Source organism: Propithecus coquereli, unplaced genomic scaffold, assembly GCF_000956105.1.
Source record: "Propithecus coquereli isolate 6110/MARCELLA unplaced genomic scaffold, Pcoq_1.0 Scaffold14, whole genome shotgun sequence".
Taxonomy (NCBI): domain Eukaryota; kingdom Metazoa; phylum Chordata; class Mammalia; order Primates; family Indriidae; genus Propithecus; species Propithecus coquereli.
Window position 1 is genome coordinate 1,255,815 of NW_012138302.1, and position 21,592 is coordinate 1,277,406.

A 21,592-nucleotide genomic window follows, 5' to 3' on the forward strand; every position below is an offset into this window, starting at 1 on the left:
ACACTATTTATAAAGTCCACAGTAGTGTACGATAATGTCCTAGGCCTTCGCATTCACTCACTATTCACTCACTGACTCACCCAGAGCAACTTCCAGTCCTGCAAGCTCCATTCATGGTAAGTGCACTATACAGGTGTATCACTTTTTATATTTTACACTGAATTTTTACTGTAGTTTTTCTATGTTTAGATATACAAATACCACTGTGTTACAATTTCCTACAGTATTAAGTATAGTAACATGCTAAACAGGTTTGTAGCCTAGGAGCAACAGGCTGTACCATATACCCTAGGTGTGTAGGAAGGCTACACCATTTAGGTTTGTGTACACTCTACGATGTTCGCACAATGACAAAATCACCTAACGACAGATTTCTCAGAACAAGCCCCATCTTTAAGTGATGCATGACTGTATTTAAATGTTTATAGAACAGTTGGTTCATTTACTAAACGTATTTGTGCCTAATGTGTGTAAGATTTTGTATGGAACCCAAAGATGAGTAAGACATAGCCCTGCCTTCAAACAACTGAAAATTTAGAAGAACTAAGACACATTTACAAAGAGTTATACTCTTGGACAAGTAGTGCTGAGAACTGGATTTCTAGTATTGGTCCTATAAAAGCACTACATAAGGCAGCATAGAAAGAAGGAAAATCTGAATTATTATTCTCTGGCAATTTTACCCCAAAGAAGTCCTACATTGCAAACCTTTCTCTCTATAACCCCTATAAGGAGAAGGCCTTATACAACAGTCATTCAATACCCACGCAGTGAATGGCCTCTGAATACCATGCTGTAACCCTGAATCCAATGCATGTCCTGTGTTTCCTCTTTAAATCCTGGAAGATTTCGGATGAAACCTGGCTTGTATATAGGGTCATTCACTTTGGGAGAAAGTCTCCTGCAGTTACTTTTCTTTAATGAGTTAAGATAATTCCATAAGATTTGGAAGCAGGAAAATTCTCCAAAATGTCAAACAAAAGAACCTTAACATAACCTTACTGCCAGCCCATTATAAAATGCATGAGAAACTAAACCAGTTCACTAGAAGAGCAATGATGAGTGAGAAGTCTCCCTTTATTTAGCAAAAAGATCTTGGCCAATTAACTCTGAGGCAGGCTAATTCAGTCATAGAAAAATAACAGAGAAGAAGAGAAAAGAAGAAGATAGATTATATAATTTTCCTAAAAACATCTTACCTTAAAGCAAAGAAGAAATAGAAACTAACTAAATCCCAGAAATAAGGAGACAAGTGGGCTGGGTGTTGGTCCAGATCTGTGTCTAATAAATGTTTCCAGTGATGATTAGATGATGGGTTCTTATAGCCGCTACTCAATATTTAACTTTCTCATTACTGACTCTAATGTTCTTTCCCTTTTCCCTCACAAAATGGTAGAAGGCATTAACTGTACAAACATGGCCAGAAGCTAACGTTTCACAGCACACTGTGTGAGCACAAACCGAAACAGACCTGACTCTGAAGCTGACAGTACAAGGAGGAAACAATCCTAACCCTCCAAAGAACGTGAAGACCCTCACTGCCAGGTGACTTCAGGGACTCTCTTAACACACCATATCCTTTAAAACTCATCTTCTCCGTAATGAATCCATTTGTTCCTAAAATGATACTAATCTCCATAGTGGATTCCAAGGCTTCCTCCTGCTGTTCTCATAGTAGATTTGACTATGCACACTCGCTTCACAAACCCTGTTTCCTGCTTCTGTCCTCTCAGCCAAGAGATACACAGCGGATAACAGCAACAGCAGCTAACTTTCACTACGACCTTACTACGTGCACTGGGCCAAATGCTTTATGCACGTTAACAAACAGATGAGGGAGGTACCATTGTTATCCTCGTGATGAGGAATCTGAGGCTCAGGAGGATTAGAAAACTTGCCCAAGACCTCACTGCCAGTAAGAGGCAGAATCAGGACTCAAACTTGGGCTGTTTGAGCCCAGAGCCTACGCCCTCCAACTATAGGGATTAAGAGACTGGTTGAATCTAAGGGAAAGCCACTGCATGTTCCCAAATTCAGTAAAGGCACACTCACCTGCCCCGTCAGGAGTAATAGTTCCCAGTTTCACAGCTAGAGGGTAGCCCGTGTCTCTGTAATGCTCCAGCGCATGCCCGTTGCCCCCAGAGCTGTCGAAGAACCACTTTCCACACAGGACAAAGCCATCGGTCAGATTCAACCAGAGGTTTTCCCGCAGGTCACATCTGGCACACTTCCAACCACTGGAAAGCCATTGGAGAGCCGTCAGAACAACCAGAGCATAAGAAAACAATTCACATCCAAGAAAAGAGAGCATCTCAAGCAGGCAGGTCACAACAAACGCTCACTGGAATGAGAGGCTGGTGCTTCCCCATGTCCTCCTCTCAGAACATTATCACTACCCCTCCCAGAGGAGCAGGATCACTCAGCACCCCGCCTGCCTCCCAGATGTGGACAAGGTCCTCCAGCATCTCTGAGATGATTCTTTTACTTTAGAAAACTGACACACAACATGGGGGCAGAAGAGGTCATTTCCTTGAAATTCCTACATGAGAGACAATGGAACTTCAACAAATTTAAGATATTAAGGATTCCATGTGTATAAGCATTTAAAGTTCTAAAGCATTAATCACACATGGTAAAACCAGTCTAAACGAAACCCTACTAGACTGCAAATCTACATTAATTAGCAAGGAGACCAACTTAAGGGAACATCGAATGTGCCAGGTACCTTACAGAAGTCTCATCATTTAATTCTAATAAACAGCATTCATATTACCCTCCCCATTTTCACAAAGCGAGAAACTGAGGCCCAGAAGTAACACTTCTTTCCTAAGACCATACAGACATGAACGCAGTACAACAGGGTTCAACCAAATCGGAGACATTCCTCATCCATCTCCTTTTTCTTCCCAGTAGCTGCCTCTGTAAACCCAGCAGCACCTAATAAAAGGAGATGCTAATGTAGTCCAAAGAGCATTTCGGCCCAGATGTGACAGCCAATGACTGACAGAACAGAGTCTGAGATAAAGATATGAATGTAAATGACTGTTTGGGAGGTGATCCTAGGGGAGCAGGGAAGAGCGATAAGAAAGGGCAGGAAGCCGGTACAGGGTACATCAGTGAGCAAATGACCACTGTGGGCCACCGGGGCTCAGGCAGCTGGGGGACTGCAAGAGACAGATGGCCCACCTGGAGGGTCAGGGAGCTGGGGTATTTATTCTATCACTCCACAGTCATTGGTTGAGGGCTGTTCCAGGAGGAGAGGAGGGAGCTTTAATCTGTGGCGTTTCTGACTGTCCCACGCATTGGCCTAGCTGGCTTTGGCAGGCAGAGAAAGCCCTCAGGCAAAGAGCTGCAAGTGCTTGTAACTGGCAGCTTGAGGGCAGCGAACGGCTTAGGGGTATGGGCTGGCACAGCATCTGCTACAAAGGCATAGATAATTTTGGAGAGCCGTTTTAAGCTTATTATTTCAATAAAAGACATCTGGTAAGAAAATATGTAACTGCCAATTCAGAGAAGAGGTAGAAACACAAACATTCCTTTGGCCAGTTTTAGGGGTAAAGTCCCATTTTGCTATCTCGCTCTCACCTTGGAGGAATCCTGACTCCATTGTCCAATTGCGTGAGGTTATTGGCGTATTTCGATACTGGCAACTCATTTTCCCATGTGTCTGGGTCCTGCTTTCTGTACGGAGATTTTGAGCTGAGAACCGCATCACAAGCAATTGTTACCTATGAGACAAACCCAGATGTAATATATAAAAACAGTTTGAGAGAACAGCAACTTCTAGAAAGTGAATTTAAAAGCTTATGAATAAGTACAGCTTAACTGCAGACAATTCAAACCGCACAGTTACCACAAGAGCAAGGTCCTGGTTTCCTGCACTTTCCCCTGGATCTAGCCAGGCTTTGTCCCTGACCTAGAGTGTGTAGTATGGACAATGACACAGAGAGCAAGGAACTAAATTCAGTTTGTAAGCTCCAGCTTAGGGGTCAGATTTAACAATTGCTACTACTTAGCAAGCCTGGCGAAAAGTATGAGGTGAACAATTCACAAGGGTGAAATCAGAGACAGGAATGCCCAGGATCTACCCAAGTGGTGTGTGTTCCTCCTAACAAATGTGCACCCAGATATCCAATATCCTCAACTCATCACATAATGGCGTGTGGTCAAGGGCACTTGAATGGAATGTAAGCAGCATGGCTCCATTTCTCAATCTAGTGCAAATGTGACCCTGGATAGGGACATACCTTGGTGTCTCCGTGCCAGATTAGTCCACATCATGAGCAAATCTGTGACATCCTGCTTGGCACCAACCGACCACAGGGGATCTCTTCCTTCTCTCAAACCCTATTGATTCTGGCCTAGGCCTGTTACCAAAGTTGCTATTTGCTTAATGCTATAAGCTATTTCTAGTTGTTTTTAAAAACTTACATTCTGATGGCACAGAAAAATGGGACACCCACATGGGAAAACTGTTTGGCAGTTACCATATGACCCAGCAATTCCACTGCTAGGTACATACCCAAGAGAAATGAAAATATGTGTCCACACAAAAACCTGTACACAAACGTTCATGGCAGCATTATTTATAATAATCAAAACAAGAAACAACTCAAAAGGTTATCAATGATAAACAATTTAAAATAAAACGTTGTATGTTCATACAATGAAATGTTATTTGGCGATAAAAAGGAATGAAGTACTGGCACCAGTGACAACATGGATAAACCTCAAAAATACACGCTAAGTGAAGAAAAGCCAGTCACGAAGAAGAACATATTGCATGATTCCATTTACATGAAATGTCCAGAACAGGCAAATCTATAAAGACAGAAAGCAGATTAGTGATTGCCAGAGGCTGGGGGGATGTAGGGTTGGAGGGTGATGGCTAAGGCGTATGAATTTTTTTCGTGGGGCAAGAGAAATATTTGAAAATTAGATAGTGGTGATAGATGCCCAACTCTGAATACAATAAAAGCCATTGAATTGTAAAAAAATGTTTAAACAGAGCTGGGCACGGTAGCACATGCCTATAGTCCCAGCTACTCAGGAGGATCACTTAAGGCCAGGAGTTCGAAGCTGTAGTGCACTGTGAGCACACCTGCAAACAGCCACTGCACTCCAGCCTGGGCAACATAGCAAGACCCTATTTCTAAAAAAAAACCACAATTCTTTTAAAAAATTGTATTCTACATCACCAACATCCTGCACAATGAGCTGACCATTTCCCCCTGAGTTTCACTGAAGACTGGCCCTAGAACCAAGTAAGAAACAACAGAGGACGTTCCTTCAGCCACCATTCCACCCCCACCCAGCCCATTTCTATAAGCCCTGGGACCAAAATACATTTGGAATCTACCTCTTGTCCATTTCACCCACTCTCCTAGTCCCAGCCACTGTCAGGGCTCCCCTGACGGCTACACAACAGCCTCCGTACAGTTGTCTTTCCTCCACCTCTGCCCCTCATCTCTGCACCGCAGCCAGCGTGATCCATCCTGTCCTTCCCCAGCTTAAAACTCTCAAGGTTACACTGAGCACTATACCAACTGATGACACTGGGCTACACATCAGGAATAAGGAAGAGGTCCCTACCCTCAAAAAGCTTATAATCCATTAAGATCAGTCATTCATAAATACTAATACATTTAAACGTTTCCAAAGAAATCCTCCCATTCATCCCTCACCACAAGCCCTGTTGTATAATTAGCCTTTCCTTTCAATTGGCAAACTTCATCACCCACCACTTTCCAGGGATGCCTGTGGGAAACGGGGGCATCAGAGTTCACCAGAAGCCCCTTCTAGATTTTATGGGTTTGGGACATGCCCCCTTAGCCCTTCTGCCAACAGCATCCTAATCTCTCTAGTCTGGCCCATTATAACCTCTTTGTTTATTTCCCCATCTGCCGGATCATTTCTTTATCCTTCTCAGGATTTTCTCCACCCTCATTAGATTTTTTTAAGTGTTCTGGTTTGCAATGCACAATGATTTTGAACAAGATTCAGATATAATCTCCTCTCTTTTCTTTGAAAAACCTTTCCTGGTGACACCCCCAATATCAACTAAAATCACTCAAAGGCCATTTTTATGGGTCATAGCTGAAGGTCAGGATCCATCATCCTAGAATCACATCATCCAGTGTAATCCTAATTACACTGTGAATTATTTTTCCTTGGATTTGTTTTCTGGAGTGAAGTGAAAAGACCTTGGTACTAGACCTGGCTTCATTCAAGTCTCCATAGGCCTGGAGTTCAGTGGTGTGCTGGAACTGGCTCAAACTGGCTCATAAGAGTTCATCATTAGATTTTAAGAAATTTTGCAAGATGGTTGATAAACATAGTCATTACTAAAAATCAAATTGTATAAACTTATAATTAAATGTTTTTAAAAGTCAACATATATTGAAAAACTCTTCACTTCCTAATTGTTTTACTGTATCTCACTATTATCTCTGTACTCTTGAGATTATTTATGCCTATGTTAGCTGAATGGTACGGATTCTATAATGATCTGCACATCTCTTTCCAACAATGCATTCAGTGATGTCACACTGTTAGCCTGAAATCAGCCATGCTGGGAGTATTCACGCCATGGAATCAGCAGACACTACAAAAGAGGGCTTCCCCCCCACCACCACCAGGAGCCTGTTGCTAAACATTTACAAGCACACCACTGCTCTAGTTCTGATGCCGAAAATGAAGGCCTTGGAATTCAGCCTGTAGGATCCCTGCTGGGCTCACAATGCTGTCTCTGTGACTCCTGCATCACTAGTCGCTGGGACCTGACTTAACTTTCTGGAGAACCTATAGAGTAACTCTTCAAAATGGAAATTGTTCTATGCTGAGATGCTCCAGAGATGAAAGAGGAGTCACCTGGTTAGGTGTTTTTGAGCTCAGTAATTTTTGTCATTTAAAAAGAGAGTCATCAAACACCAAAAGTGTAGCAAAGGCATGAAAAGAAATGTAGTAACTAGCATCTTTTATACAAATAAATCCTGTTGGTTACCATCACATAAATATGGGCTCTTCCTTCAATCTGCCCACCCCCACCTTCCAAATAACTCTGTCTCTCTCTTTTTTCATTCTTAAAGTATTTCTTAAGTCTAAAAGATTTTGTTATTAAAAATTATAATATATCTTGCTGGATTCAGATTTCTGTGGCACTTCCCTTTTACATAAGAGTATTCACACTTCCAATTATACTCTCAATACAAAAATAATGAAAGGCTTTTTTATTAACTTTTCTCACATAAAGACTTCTTCATGAGGGAATGAGAGGAAAATAATTTCTCATAACATTATTCACAACATGCTTCCTTCCTTCTTTTCGGACAGCAGAAATAAGAGTTATATTAAACAAGGGCAGTAAGAACTCTCAGTATTACAGAGACATAAGCATTAGTATATAATTTCAGGTAATGGGATGAGATAAGGCCATTTCATCCACTAATATATTTTATCCTTGGTAACGGCCACATGAGTCAACACAGGGAATTGGAGACAGCAAAGGTAATTTAATTCTGCATGCCTTACTGAACACTGTGCACTTAGGCCTGAAAAGGATGTGTTACATTTAATAATTAGAATTATAATAAATAAGTACACAAAAATTCTCATTTCTATGATCTTATATTTAGATATAAAGTAGATCAGAAACAAAAGAGGTTGAATGGTGGGAACCCAGTCACTAATGACATGGAAACCCCAAGCACAAACGTCCCCTCCTGGCAGGGCCAAGTGAGCAGATGGCTGCAGATACAGAGTAACGCAACGTCCAGGAGACTCTGGGACCTAAAGACCTGGCTGTGGTTCTGGCAGAGTTTGAGAAGGGAAAAAACGAGCTGGCATGTCTAAACTCAACCAACCCTGACCCTGCTGCCATCTGCGGCCAGGCTCTGGGTGTGCACAGAGCAGAAACAAGGAAAAGAAAAGGAAGAGGAAAAAGGAAAAAGGACAGAGTGGTGGTGGCAATACAGGAAATGAGGAAAGTAAGAAAAACAGTTATTGTCCCCACAGGAACTCTGTGCCCATTTACAGCGTGTGAGAGTCAAAGGAAAACAAAACCTGGCTTCCCCACTGCACACCACCAGCCCAGCTTCAAGCCATTCAGACAATCAAGGTCCCTCCACAAACTAAATCAGAAAGAAAGGAAAAGGCAAAAAGGAGAAGTGGGGGGGTGCGGCTCACCACTAAAAATATCTAAAACCTAGAAAGTAGCCTTAGTCCTTGTGGGGAGCACAACTGAAAAGAAGGTTCACCTAATCCTGGAGCTCCTGCAGATCCGTGATGTGTAAATGTTTGGTTCTTTTTATAACTGTGTTGCTGTTGTTTTAGCCGTGAGGCCCTTTTATTTCCTCCAAACAAAATCTTACATGGAAAGGCAACATAATAAACATGATAAAAATAGTGCCATCCTTCTGATGAGAAGACAGTCCCTCTCCAGCACTCCCTGAATGGCTGGGTGCCCAGTGGGAAAATCTAAGCAACAGGCTATGATTCAGGGGGCAAGAAGCCAGGCCATCCTGAAGGAGACCAGCCTGATGAGCTAGAGACCCAACAGCACTGGAAGGAAGAATCAGCAAAGGGTACTATGGCCCAGCGCTCTTGAAATGCACCCCTGCAAGACCCTTGTCACGGAAGAGAAGAGGTATGCTCACGTTCATGCTCATTCTTATGCTCTTCTCACATTCAACCTGCCTTCCCCGCCCCCTACACACACAAACACACACACACACACGCACACACACCTGACACAGAGAGTCACGCGCATCTAGCTAGCAGCCGTGCACACTCACTGACCAGGGCTGGTAACTCCTCAATATTTGGTAGTGCTATTTCATAGTGGTCTGGGAATATAACAAGTTTGGCTTCATCTTCATATTCATAATCGTCGCTATTTAAATCGTCATCAGTATCTAGATCTGAGGAGAAAACAAAAACAAAGAACAAGAAGTGAGGAAAGTAACATCCCACACTAGGCAGCACTCACTGGGACAGCCAGAAATCCACAGGGAAGGCCGGGCGCGGTGGCTCACGCCTGTAATCCTAGCACTCTGGGAGGCGGAGGCGGGAGGATCGTTTGAGCTCAGGAGTTCGAGACCAGCCTGAGAAAGAGCGAGACCCCGTCTCTACCAAAAAATGGAAAGAAATTAATTGGACAGCTAAAAATATATGTAGAAAAAATTAGCCAGGCATGGTGGCGCGTGCCCGTGGTCCCAGCTACTCAAGAGGCTGAGACAGTAGGATTGCTTGAGCCCAGGAGTTTGAGGTTGCTGTGAGCTAGGCTGACGCCACGGCACTCGCCCCAGGCAACAGAGTGAGACTCTGTCTCAAAAAAAAAAAAAGAAATCCACAGGGAAGACATCCCAGGGGCGTGACATTTACAACTCCCTCCTCTGACAGGACCATCCATCTGCCCCAAACCAGGATTCACAGGCCTTTCCGTCTTTCCTAGATTAGGAACACTTCTTTATCAGTGACTGATGTATAAAGAAGGCTGTGTCATATCATAAAGCTTTACAGTTAAAATAGATATATGTTCTAGATACTCAATTCTTAGAGATTTTTAAAGAAAGAGAATGGTAATTGTGATTTGTCAGGTACCTGGCTCCTGATTTCACAAGAATGGGCTGGAATGCTTTTCACAACGCGGTCATGTGGAAGAAAACCCAAGGGTTTGACAGCAGACAAATCTCAGTTCAATTCTGGCTCTAAGACCTAATGTTACTTTGGGCAAGTCACGAACTCTCTCAGCCTTAGTTTCGCCATTCGTAGCATGAAGATCTTAGCACTTCTCTCACACATTATATAAGAGATAAATGAGAACTTGTAGACAAGAGACTTGGCATATAAGAGGTAGTCAATAAATCGTAGCTATTATTTAAAAATAAAGTCTCCCTCTTGCTCTCTCTGTATATCTGTCTCTCTGTCACTCTAAGCATTGTTAGACTCTGCACAGGAAACGAGAGGAGGAAGCCCTGTACAGTGACTGGTCCTGCTGTCCCTCAGAGGCCAGGAATACTTAGCGAGAAAGACGAGTTCCTCCAGCCTGTCACCTATCAAGTCATCACCTCTTTGCTTGGCTAAGCTCTAGTAAAGGTTAGGCGAAGGTGCAAGGAAATGTCTTGTCACAATATTTACATGGACATTTCAGCCTCACATTCATGGGGATGCCAGCATCACAAATCACATTTGTATATTTGTATGTTCGGAACTATGGTGACAAAGAGTTATTGAACTCTATTCTACTCCCACACAAACACACACACAAACACACACAGATATATGGGCTCTGGATACAGAAGTTATTTTACTAGATGAAGCAGCCACCTGAGAACCAAAGGATCTAGATTCCATTATCACCTTATGCATGCCTTCCACCAAAAACCTAGTATATATTTGTGTACAGCTCTACTCTTGAATTCTCAGAGGTAGGGCAGTTTTAAGTAAAAAATGAGATGCAGTTAAAATGTAGTCGGCCGGGCACAGTGGCTCACGCCTGTAATCCTAGCACTCTGGGAGGCCGAGGTGGGAGGATTGTTTGAGCTCAGGAGTTCGAGACCAGCCTGAGCAAGAGTGAGACCCGGTCTCTACTAAAATTAGAAAGAAATTAATTGGACAACTAAAAATATATAGAAAAAATTAGCCGGGCATGGTGGCGCATGCCTGTAGTCCCAGCTACTCGGGAGGCTGAGGCAGGAGGATCACTTGAGCCCAGGAGTCTGAGGTTGCTGTGAGCTAGGCTGACGCCACGGCACTCTAGCCCGGGCAACACAGTGAGACTCTGTCTCAAAAAAAAAAAAAAAAAAAAAGAATATTATTTAAATGATAGTTATTTAGACTATGCAGAAACATGAAAATGTTTATGCTATGTTAGTGTTAAAAGTAAAAAATTCATCATCATTGTAAAGACAACTTTGTATTATGCCCACGATTAAAAATTGGAAAGAAACCTGAACAATTGAAAATAATGATTAGGGTGAACTTTTCTCTCTATTCTTAAAAGTTTCTTTATTATTATTGTATACATAACAAATTTAAGTAACCAAAGTAAAAATCTTTTGGGTTTTTTTGTGTATAGATTTGGCTCATACAAGGTATTATCTATCTCTTTTCTACAGAAAAAATATTCATTTAATGCCAATTCAAATCTTACTTGGCATAAAAAAACAAAGTCCACTCCAACATTTACTAGCTATGTAACCCTGGGAAGATTCTTTCCAAGTTCATTCTCCTCGCGAGTGAGCCATGGATAGTATTATCTACCCCACAAGTCTATTAAGAGGATTAAACAAGACAAGGTTTTAAGGCGCCTAGTATAGGATCTGGTAGGTACTGGAGACTCCACAAACAAAAGCCACTGTCACCATCATCATCATCACCTTCTCTATGTTCCTGACAACTAATATTATTACAATCAAAAGTGTTTTCCCTTCCCTTTGGCTGCCCCAGATCCAAAACAATCCTGAAGTAAGTTTCAGGAAGACCACGGTGTCACGTACGGATCTTCTATGTGATCTGAGTGTAGGGAAGTTATGACCTTCAAAATGCTAGAAGATTGCAAGACGGTCAGCTCAGAGAGCGGGAAACAGATCTTACCTTCCACGTCCCTATCCCTACACAGTGCCCTGCGCACACCACACTCAGTAAATGTGTGAAAGGGGACTTCAGGAAGTCAACAACACAACATGCTAAGGACAACAGCAAGGGAAGGACGTCAAAAGAGTTGCTGTGTAGTTGGTTTTTAATTGGCAGCTGATATGTGTTTTAAAAGAAGAAAGAAAGCTGTCATGTAAAATAGCCGAACTTTGTTGTGCTTCTTTACACTTGGTTTATAGCTTATTTTTATTTTTATTTTTATTTTTAATTTAATGGAATGGAAGGGGGCCAGGATCTTCCCCAAATTAGGGAAAAGTCGGGCAGAGATAACACACATTCTGGTCTTAAGGGACAAATCCAAGCTTTCTCCTGAACGTATATGACCCTACAGCCCTAAGTAGAATCTAAATTAATTTCCACATGTCTTTAAGTCATGTCTCACCACCCTAAAAATATCCAGTTGAGGAACCCGCAGAGTAACTGTACCCTAGGGCCAGTGGGACTGAGACTCCTAACTTCCCAGCTGGTACTTTCCCCTGTTGCTCTACTGGCAATACCCAGATGAGCTCTTTCTAAGTTAAAAAACAAAAAAACAAAAACTTATTCCCCAACTCTGCCTCAATGATCCCCCCAGATCCCTGGGAGAAGTGGCGGAGACGACACCCATTTCCCCTAAACAAAACCAGGCCTCTGAGTCCCAGGTCAGCGTTCTCTCAGCCTGATCATACTAACTTTAATTTGTTTGTTGGAGGCAAACAATCTGTGTGTCCCAAGGCTGCAAAATCTGACCAACCACTTGAAAAGAAGCTACAGGGGAAAGCCCTGAGCACAGACCGTGTTATTTGGCCCACTTCAGAAGGAAATAGCACTGTGGAGTTTATTTGAACCTTCTGGTCATCAGAGGCTCAGATGAGTTTTCTGAACAGTCCCATTCCTGAAACTTTTCACACATTTTCGGTTTTCAACCTGTTTCTCATCGAGTATGAATGCCTGGGCTAAGCCAAAAGAGTGGAATTTAAGCTCTCCCAGGTTAAGCAGTAGCTCTTTGACGTTCCACTCTTCAGACACAAAGGAACTTAATTCATTTACTCCTATTTGTGAAAATTGGGGGTGGGGGAAGGGCCTCAATAAAAATGTGAAAATTTAACACTGTTTTTATGACATACCAAAGATATGGTATATTTCTTAAATTAAATGCATTAGCAGTTATTTACACATCTGTACACATCTGTATCTTTATTGTAAATACATATGTATATATTTGTGCACAATTAGGCCAGAATCACATTGCGAGCCCTAGGGTATTTCTTTCAGGATCATGGACTCCCTTATCTCCCTCCTTCCCTCCTTGTATTTCAAAAAACGCTAAGTTTTATATCAGCTTATTTCCCTAATTCACAAACTTTCATGTTTTTGCAAGTTACCTTTCTAAAAGTCAACCAACAGTGTCTCTTTCTAGCTTAAAAACGTTAATGCAGCGTTACCCAAACTTGCTCAGGTCGCAGCACCCCTCGGCATCCCAGCAAGTTTTTCACAGCAGCCCTAAGCCAAAGGACACGCCCAGCCGTTCTGTTCAGAAGTTAGGTCCAAACAACTTGGTAAGTATTTATGTTCTAACAATTTAGTAACCATTTGAAAAAAAATAATCCATATCAGCTGAAAAAAAAATGTTTTATTTCATTCTGAAATAGACAGTTTCTTACTAATTCTTACTAATGGGATGTGGGCACCTGCTGGGCATCACACAACTTCTCTTTAAATCAGATCAGCCACTGCCGTGTTCCTGTTCCATGTTGATTTCACCTAGTACTGGCCTTTTACCGTAGAAAAAACCACCAAACAACCAGCTTCACTAGGAATACAGGATAACCTAATATTAAAACTACATCGAGCTTAGTTCATGCAATGTTCAAACATCACTATGTTCCCTCGAGGATTTAAAATATCCCTCAGTTCACTGTTGAGTTCATTGCCGCACCCCAGGCTGCCTCGGAGCACAGTTTGGGAAACAAAGGGTTAATGGCTTCCCGGTGCCCACAAGAAAAAAAAATCTAAAAGCGTGATATATGTATAGCCATCACTGGAGACATACAAGATCAAGTGCAGAAAATACTATTTGTCTCTGGGGAGAGTAACCAAGTGGCCAAGAGACAGGGAAAGGAGGGAGAAAAGCTTACTTTTTACTGCCAAGCCCTTTATAACTTTTCAAATTTAAGCTTTGTTCATGTGGTACATATTCAAAAAATATATTTTAAATCTGAAATACAAAAAAAGTATCGAATTTAAATGACTTAAAAATTACCAGTAATTTTACTTGTTGGTTAAAAAAAAAAAACAGCAAAAGCTAGAGCCGAGCTCATTTCACTTAAGTGAACATCAGATTGGGAGGAAGAGTGACTTGACCGTTCGTTGAGGGGCAGGTGGTGCTCAGGAGACTCAGGCAAGCCACTCAGCACCAGCTAATGGCCTCAGCTTCCCTTATAAATCAATGCTGAAGCTTATAACCGAATGATTCGATGGTTTCAATGTCATGTTCAGCCAACAGCAAAGGAATTATTCACGAAGTCTTCAAGTGAATGGGAAAAAAAGCCTCTGTCCAAGATAAAGCATTGCCCATCTACATTGGTTTCATTGCGGGGGCACAGATCATAACAACATTTCAGTACCAGCCAACAGTACTTTCTAGTCAAAGAAACAGAAAAACTGCAAGAGAGTCAGAGTTCTCTTCCTCTCCATGAAGAGACAACCCCAGTGTCCCTTTTAGGAAGGAGTCTGTGGCAGAGGCTACAGAGGCTATCTGTTGTTCCCTTCTTCCTAAGAGATCTCCAACTATACTCAGCGAAGCCAGTTAGGAGACTTTATTTTCCAGTCTCCTGTGAAGCGAGGCGAAGCCCACATGACCAGGTTCTGACAGAGAGGTATAAACTGATTGGGAATCTACAAGAAGGCTGACAAAAGAAAGGTGACTCTGCTGGGAGATTTGACTATTTTGTCTTTCCCCTTCCTCTTTCCTGCTTTCCAGAATGTGGATGTAATAACTGGAGTTCCAACAGCCTTTTTGGACCATGAGGTGACCATGAGGTTGGAAGTCACAGGCCAGGATAGAGGGTGAAGCAGAAATACAGAAAGAGTCTCGATTCCTGATGAACATGAGGCCATCATGTCATCCTGCACTTACTGCTTCCCAACGTCCTCTACATGAGAAAGAAATAAGAGCCTATCTTGTTTAAAGTTACCAATATTTTAAGTTTTCTGTTACATAAGCCAGATGTAATCCTAACACAGCCCCTCACTGAAATTAATTTGCTGGCAACATCAACTTGAACAAGCTGGGATCTATGTGACAAGAGAAAAGTGCCAACTCCTGGGAGATAAGAAGCTCCAGCTGAGGGGACTTTAAGTCAGGGCTTGTACAACCAAATTCTTACTGAAATGAATGAATTAATTTAAATTTGTGAAGTACTCGTGGATATAAAGCAATAGGGAGAAATGGGGCCTGGGGCAAGCCCCAGGATGCTAATGGCATTCAGTTTTAAATTTTTAAAAAACTAGTACAGTCCAAATAGAACATTTTCTTGGGCTGTGAGTTTTATACTAATCCCATGGCTTTTAAGATAGGAAGCGTTGAGGGAACACAGAGAACAGCCTGTAGAAAAAGTCCTGCTGAAACGAAATGCTGGGTAGTATTCCCAGGGAACAATGGAAGCGGTTCACAGGGCAGGAAGCACAAAACTTCAGTGCTGACTTGTGAATTAATTTTTAAAAGTTCCTTGACAATATCCTCTACCACCAAAACAATCACTAGAAAAATCAAACCTCAAGGTCTTTTTTTTTTTTTTTTTTTTTGAGACAGAGTCTCACTCTGTTGCCCGGGCTAGAGTGCCGTGGCGTCAGCCTAGCTCACAGCAACCTCAAACTCCTGGGCTCAAGCGATCCTCCTGCTTCAGCCTCCCGAGTAGCTGGGACTACGGGCATGCGCCACCATGCCCGGCTAATTTTTTCTATATATTTTTAGTTGTCCAATTAATTTCTTTCTAATTTTAGTAGAGACGGGGCCTTGCTCTTGCTCAGGCTGGTTTCGAACTCCTGAGCTCAAACAATCCTCCCGCCTCGGCCTCCCAGAGAGCTAGGATTACAGGCGTGAGCCACTGCGCCCGGCCCCTCAAGGTCTTTTGAGGAAAATACACAAAGGCCAAAAGGCCAAGAGGTTAGCTAATTTCTTCATTCAACCAAAGAAAATAATTATAGTAAAAAATAACAATGGATAAGTCAAGATGTTAGTTATTTCCATCCTCAAGAAGGTCACGCGGATGTCATTTAATTCGGAAGCAATCACATTACCCATATTAGTGGAAGGGAGCCAGAAGGCTAGTAACCAAAGTATCAGAACACATTCAATCATTCAGCTTTGAGCTTCATGCTAGGCTAGTTTGGGTTCGGTTGGTTGATTTGGGTTGTGGCCCAAAGGCACGTTGAGAAGTCAGGAAGATTGGCCAGGGTAGAAAAACCAATGACAGGTTAGCCTCATACAGAAAAACCACAAGCTGAGAAGCAGGAGAAAACAGCAAGGTCAGACCCAGCACAGAGTAACCAAGAATCAAACCAGGAAGGAAACTCAGCTCCTTGACTGTTTTACTTTTCAAATAATTAATATGTCTTTTCATTACAACAACATACATTTGTTAAAGGAAAAGTTTAAATACAGATGAGCAAAAAGAAGAAAATCAGAATCACTTCCATCCTGTTCCTGGGAAAGAGCTACTATCAACAATTTAGAGTATATTCTTCCAGGCTCTTCCAGTCTCCAAGTTATATATGAATACATGTGTGTGTACACACACAGATATACACATATACATACATACACACATACATGCATATGTATGTATACATGTATAGACATGCATGCATATATGCATATATACATATACACATATGTATATGTGTATATAGATTTTTTAACCAAAATAACATCATGCTACGGAAACAATTTCAAAATTCCTTTCAAACATAATCCCAGGCATTTAGGAATATAAACTTTCTTGGTCAAATATTATCGAACCACTTTTTCCCCCTAAAAAAACCATACCAGAAGCTCAAAAGGAAATATGACCATAATTAGATAGAAATCAGCAGTCATTCGCATAAACAAAACTAGCTCTTTTGAATGAGGGAAATTCAAAAATCACCATTAGGCAAACACCACAGCAATAATTGCTGCAGGCAAGATCCACTGATGGAGGCTAAAATTAGTAGGCAAAACTTTGAGGAGAAACAGGATATTAGCACAGTGTCAAAGTTATCACTCACAAGACATTTATTATTAATAATTACACTGTAACTTTACAGTGGAGAAATCCAGCAGACACTACCTTAACAAGTAGTAAAGTTCAGCACCACCAGTATGAAGACATGTCAGCAGTATGTATCCCCAGTATCACGCACTGAGAAGGGCACATTACCTCTGTGGTATTCTTGCCAAAAATGCATAACTTCAGACTTTTCATGAGAAAACATCAGACAACCCCAAACTAAGGTGCATTCTACAAAATAACCAACCAGTACTCTTCAAAACTGTCACAATCATTAAAGGTGAAGAAAGACTGAAGGACTATCACACACTGGAAAGGATTAAAGAAACAGGACAACTAAATACAATGTGGGATCCTGGATTGGATCCTGTAACAAAAACAAGGACATTAGTGGGAAAAAATGGTGAAATCTGAATAAGTCTGTAGTTTGGATAATTTTTTTTTTTTTTTTTTTGAGACAGAGTCTTGCCCATACTCGAGTGCCATGGCGTCAGCCTAGCTCACAGCAACCTCAAACTCCTGGGCTCAAGCGATCCTCCTGCCTCAGCCTCCCGAGTAGCTGGGACTACAGGCATGAGCCACCATGCCCGGCTAATTTTTTCTATATATTTTTAGTTGTCCATAGAGACGGGGTCTCGCTCTTGCTCAGGCTGGTCTCAAACTCCTGACCTCGAGCAATCCTCCCGCCTCGGCCTCCCAGAGTGCTGGGATTGCAGGTGTGAGCCACCGTGCCTGGCCTGGATAATTTTTTGAAAAAAGAAAAACTGGCTTTTTAAAGTCAGCACAAAACAGACCAGAAGCAGAATCACAATTACTCTCTAGTCACTCTAAGTATAATTTCCTCAAAGCACTAAACCCAAATAAGAGCGCTAAAAGCATCCTTCAATAGTAGGTAAACGCAAAATGGAGTCAGAGCCTCTCTAGTTAAATTTGTGCTTCTTATCCCTAAATTGTAGAGCAATAAACAACCTATTGCTCCAAATCAGTCTTGCACATGAGCATGCAAACACACACACACACACACACACACACACACACACAGAAAATCTGGACACACTATTGATAACTATATTACCTAAAAAAATCTTGGAATTCCTCCTTTTTGGTAAAGCTCCACCAGATGCTCCTCTTACCTTCTGAAAAGAAAATAAGAAATCATTAAAATGCAGCCTATAGAATAAACAATTGGGGAGGGAGTACAATTCAGAGGTTCCCAGTTTTTATAAAAGGCCAAGAGGAAATATTCAACCTGGACTATCAATTCCAGGATAAACGTGAACCTGACCCAGATCAATGCAGGTAGGTGAAGAACAATGCTATTGTCCCACCTGATTATTTTTACCAAGTTATAAGGAAAGCACTTCTGGAAAGGGAAGTAGAAACCAGAGATCAAGGTTAAGTAGATGCCTAAACTTCAAATCAGCACATGCTCCCAAGAGGGTTAGAGTCCAAGCCTGATGATGAGAGACTCAGGAAAGATGGTGGCAGCTCCAGGAGGTCAGGATCTTCTACTGCTTACCCAGTGGGTCCCCGGTGCTTGGTCCTTTCAACTATTGTTGAAAGATTTAATAAATATTGATATATAGTCGCTGAAATTCTGGTCATACTAAACCTCAATCTAACCTCCCTACACATTTTTGGAGCACCAACAGGTGGTTATGTTTGCCATCCTAAGCCATCCTAAGCTACATGTACTTTCTACCTATGCTAGAATCCTCAGCAGCAATGAATTACCTGTCAAGCGGTAATACAAAAGAGGTCATTCATCTGATGCTCGCACAGAACATTTTACTCTCAAATAGATTATAATATTTTTTTTCAAATGGCCAAAACCATATTTCCATATTGCGTGTTTTTTCAGTTACTGGAAAAAAGCACATTTCCAACAGACCACAGTGTACGAGTCTAGCCCTGCACTTTTCCAAGCAACCGCATGTGTCAAGGCTTTGCTGCGCATTGGCTGCTGCTTTAGTCTGTCCTCTCATCAGTCCTAAGACTCCTTTGCCACATTGTATTATTTGACTTTGAAGGCTGACTCATCTTTGTGATCCTCACATGAAGTTTTTACAGCTTCTACTGTAGGTTTACAGTTCACATCTTAGGAATTTGGAAATTATAAAACACTTCAGCTCAAAAAGTTATCCCTCCAAATACTGATGCCAAATGCATGACTCCTCTCCCAAAATCCCTCTCCTCATGGTTAGAGCCTCTGTCCTTTCCCCTCCACTTACCTGCCTCAAAAAAGGATAAAATAAAACCTGTTCCAAGGGCCCATTTAACAATCTTGGAGTTCACTTGAAATCTCTCTACAGAAGTTTATGGTGTCCTTTCAATTGTTCCAATCTCCCTGACCCCTCCCTCCCTGCACAATGGTGGAGGGAGAACAGGAGGAGGGGGGTGCAAGGGAGATGGGGGGGCTGCAGGAAGACTTGCTAGAACATAAGGCTGTCCCTGATTGTGGGGTTCACACCTCAGACTTGAACTAGATCCACCTCCTTTCAGGTAAAAAAAAAGTAGAACTTCCTTCTAAAGACCATCGCCTCTGCTCCTACATCAGTCAACAACAGAAACCAACAAGGCTTAAGAAACTAAAACTTCTTGGTCAGCAAAAATGGCCATGCTCGTACATCAGGTACTCTAGGCTAGAGCTCAGGGTGCAAACTGAATGAAGGCACATTCCATCTTTCCGGGAGCTCACCAGCACAGGAGGAAAACGTACTCATAAACAAATGGCACAACAGACTCTAGTGAGTGCTTAAGAGAGGTTCAAGAAAAGGTAAAATCATATTATAAGAAAGAAATGATCAATTCATCTGGGGGTAAAGGTAGGGGCAGGGCTGGTCAGGTAAGAAGAGCAACAGTCCTAGCATATAGCAGCTACTTGGTAAATATATGTTGGATAGATGGGTGGATGGGTGGATGGGTGGGTGGATGCATGGATGATACTTGGATGGGTAGTGAGTGGATGGATGGATGAATGGATGGGTTGGTGGATAGGTAGGTGAGTGGACAGATGGGTGGGTGGGCAGATGGATGGAGGGATGGATGGATGGATATCCTGACCGCAGGGAGTACAAAAGGTAAAAGGGAATGAGAGTAGAAGTAAGGTATCTCTGGAGAAATACTAATTTGGAAGTCATCAGCTTAGAGAGAGTGGTTAAACAAGGACAACACTGATGAGGAAGAGCATCTTCCTGAGGAAGAAGACAGGATGGGCAAATGGCATCCTAGGAAATGCTGGTAAGTAAAGAGTAAACAAAGGAAGAGATGTTAGTTAAAGAAACTGAGAAAGGGCGGGAGGAAAGCCTAGAAAGAGTGCTGCCAAAGAAAGCAGAGGAGGAACATTTCCAAAGGAAAAGAAGCTCCAATAGTCAAATACTCAAAAAGTCAAGAAACAGCAAGGCCAAAACATGTCCACCAAGTGTTGTATCTAAGAAGACACTGATGACCTGGGCAGTTTTGGTGGATTAACAAGATCAATCCAACTGCAAGGTTGCGCCTTGACAGGGAGATGCAGTAGAGACACTGAGCATAGAAAAGCTTTTAAGGAAGCTTTAATGGAAGGATGTGATGACTGAAGGAGGACACGAGGTAGAGCGATAGTTTTGTGGTGTGTTCTTTTCGAAGGTGGACAGTCCTGCTGTCGACTTTGTGGCCCTGAGCAAGTTAATTCATTTTGTTTTTTTTCAGTTTCTTGTAATTTCCTCACTTTACACTAAGACATATGGAACAAAGCAGACTTCATAAGAATTATTATGTACTACCTGCAGGAGTAGTAAGTGTAAATCGTATGATCTTGGGCCAAAATTAAATTATTTTAAAGCTAAGTATTGAATTTATGGCTTATCTGACCTGCTGGCCTTTCTTCCTCCTTTTTCTCCTACTTTCCTCACTGTTCAATTTTGGGATCTCTCCTTTGTTAGGAACTTAAACAGAAAACATATTACGTAGGCTGGGATGAGGGATTAGATGAAATTCAAATCAGCATTGACCACTGAGAAGATCCAAGATAATCCACAACTATTAGGACTAAAATAAAAGTTGAACAACATTACTAATACAAAATCAGCATTTGAAAATTAATAACATCTCCAGACACCATCAATAACCAATTAAATACATAAAAAATAAAAGATAGCAGTAACATTAGTAACAAAAATTATTGGGTACTGGTAAAAATCTAGCAAAATATAAGTTCTTTTACAGAAAATTACAAAATATTATTGAATGACATACAAGAGGCCTGAATAAAGAGGTAGGCCATGTTAAATAGTCATTCAATAAATATTTATGATGCACCTGCTATTAATATATATGCCAGTCACTGTTAAGTGCTAAGCACACAGCAGCAAAAAAAATAGACTTCAGATTTTGACCTGAGCAGCTATAAGCTTGAGGCTGCATTAACTGAGATGGGGAAGACCACAGAAGAAGGTGGTTTGAAATAATTTAAAATAGATCCTAGTCCAGGTCCATATATAAGGAATGTATAAGATGAGTGCAGGGTGAATCCAATCATAGTTTAGCTTTCTTTTACTAAAGACAATAAATACTTTTGAGAAAAAAACACATAAAAGTCTCTGTCCTCATAGAGCTTACACAATGATGTGGATTACAGATTAATCTATAAATTCAATGTGATTGTGATCAAAATCTCAACAAAAATTTTTTTTAACTAAATAAAT

The 21,592-nt window shown here is 41.6% G+C and overlaps 1 protein-coding gene across 1 annotated transcript in view; it reads right to left on the reverse strand.

Moving 5' to 3' along the window:
• The window catches only part of USP13 (ubiquitin specific peptidase 13 (isopeptidase T-3)), a 105,271-nt gene that overhangs the window by 60,566 nt on the left and 23,113 nt on the right, over positions 1–21,592 (reverse strand). Inside the window, exons 3-6 of the mRNA XM_012639387.1 lie at positions 17,983–18,043; positions 8,797–8,918; positions 3,586–3,728; positions 2,053–2,237 (exon numbers count right to left, since the gene is read on the reverse strand). Of these exons, the coding sequence (XP_012494841.1) occupies positions 2,053–2,237; positions 3,586–3,728; positions 8,797–8,918; positions 17,983–18,043 (511 nt within the window). The remainder of the gene's footprint in view (positions 1–2,052; positions 2,238–3,585; positions 3,729–8,796; positions 8,919–17,982; positions 18,044–21,592) is intronic.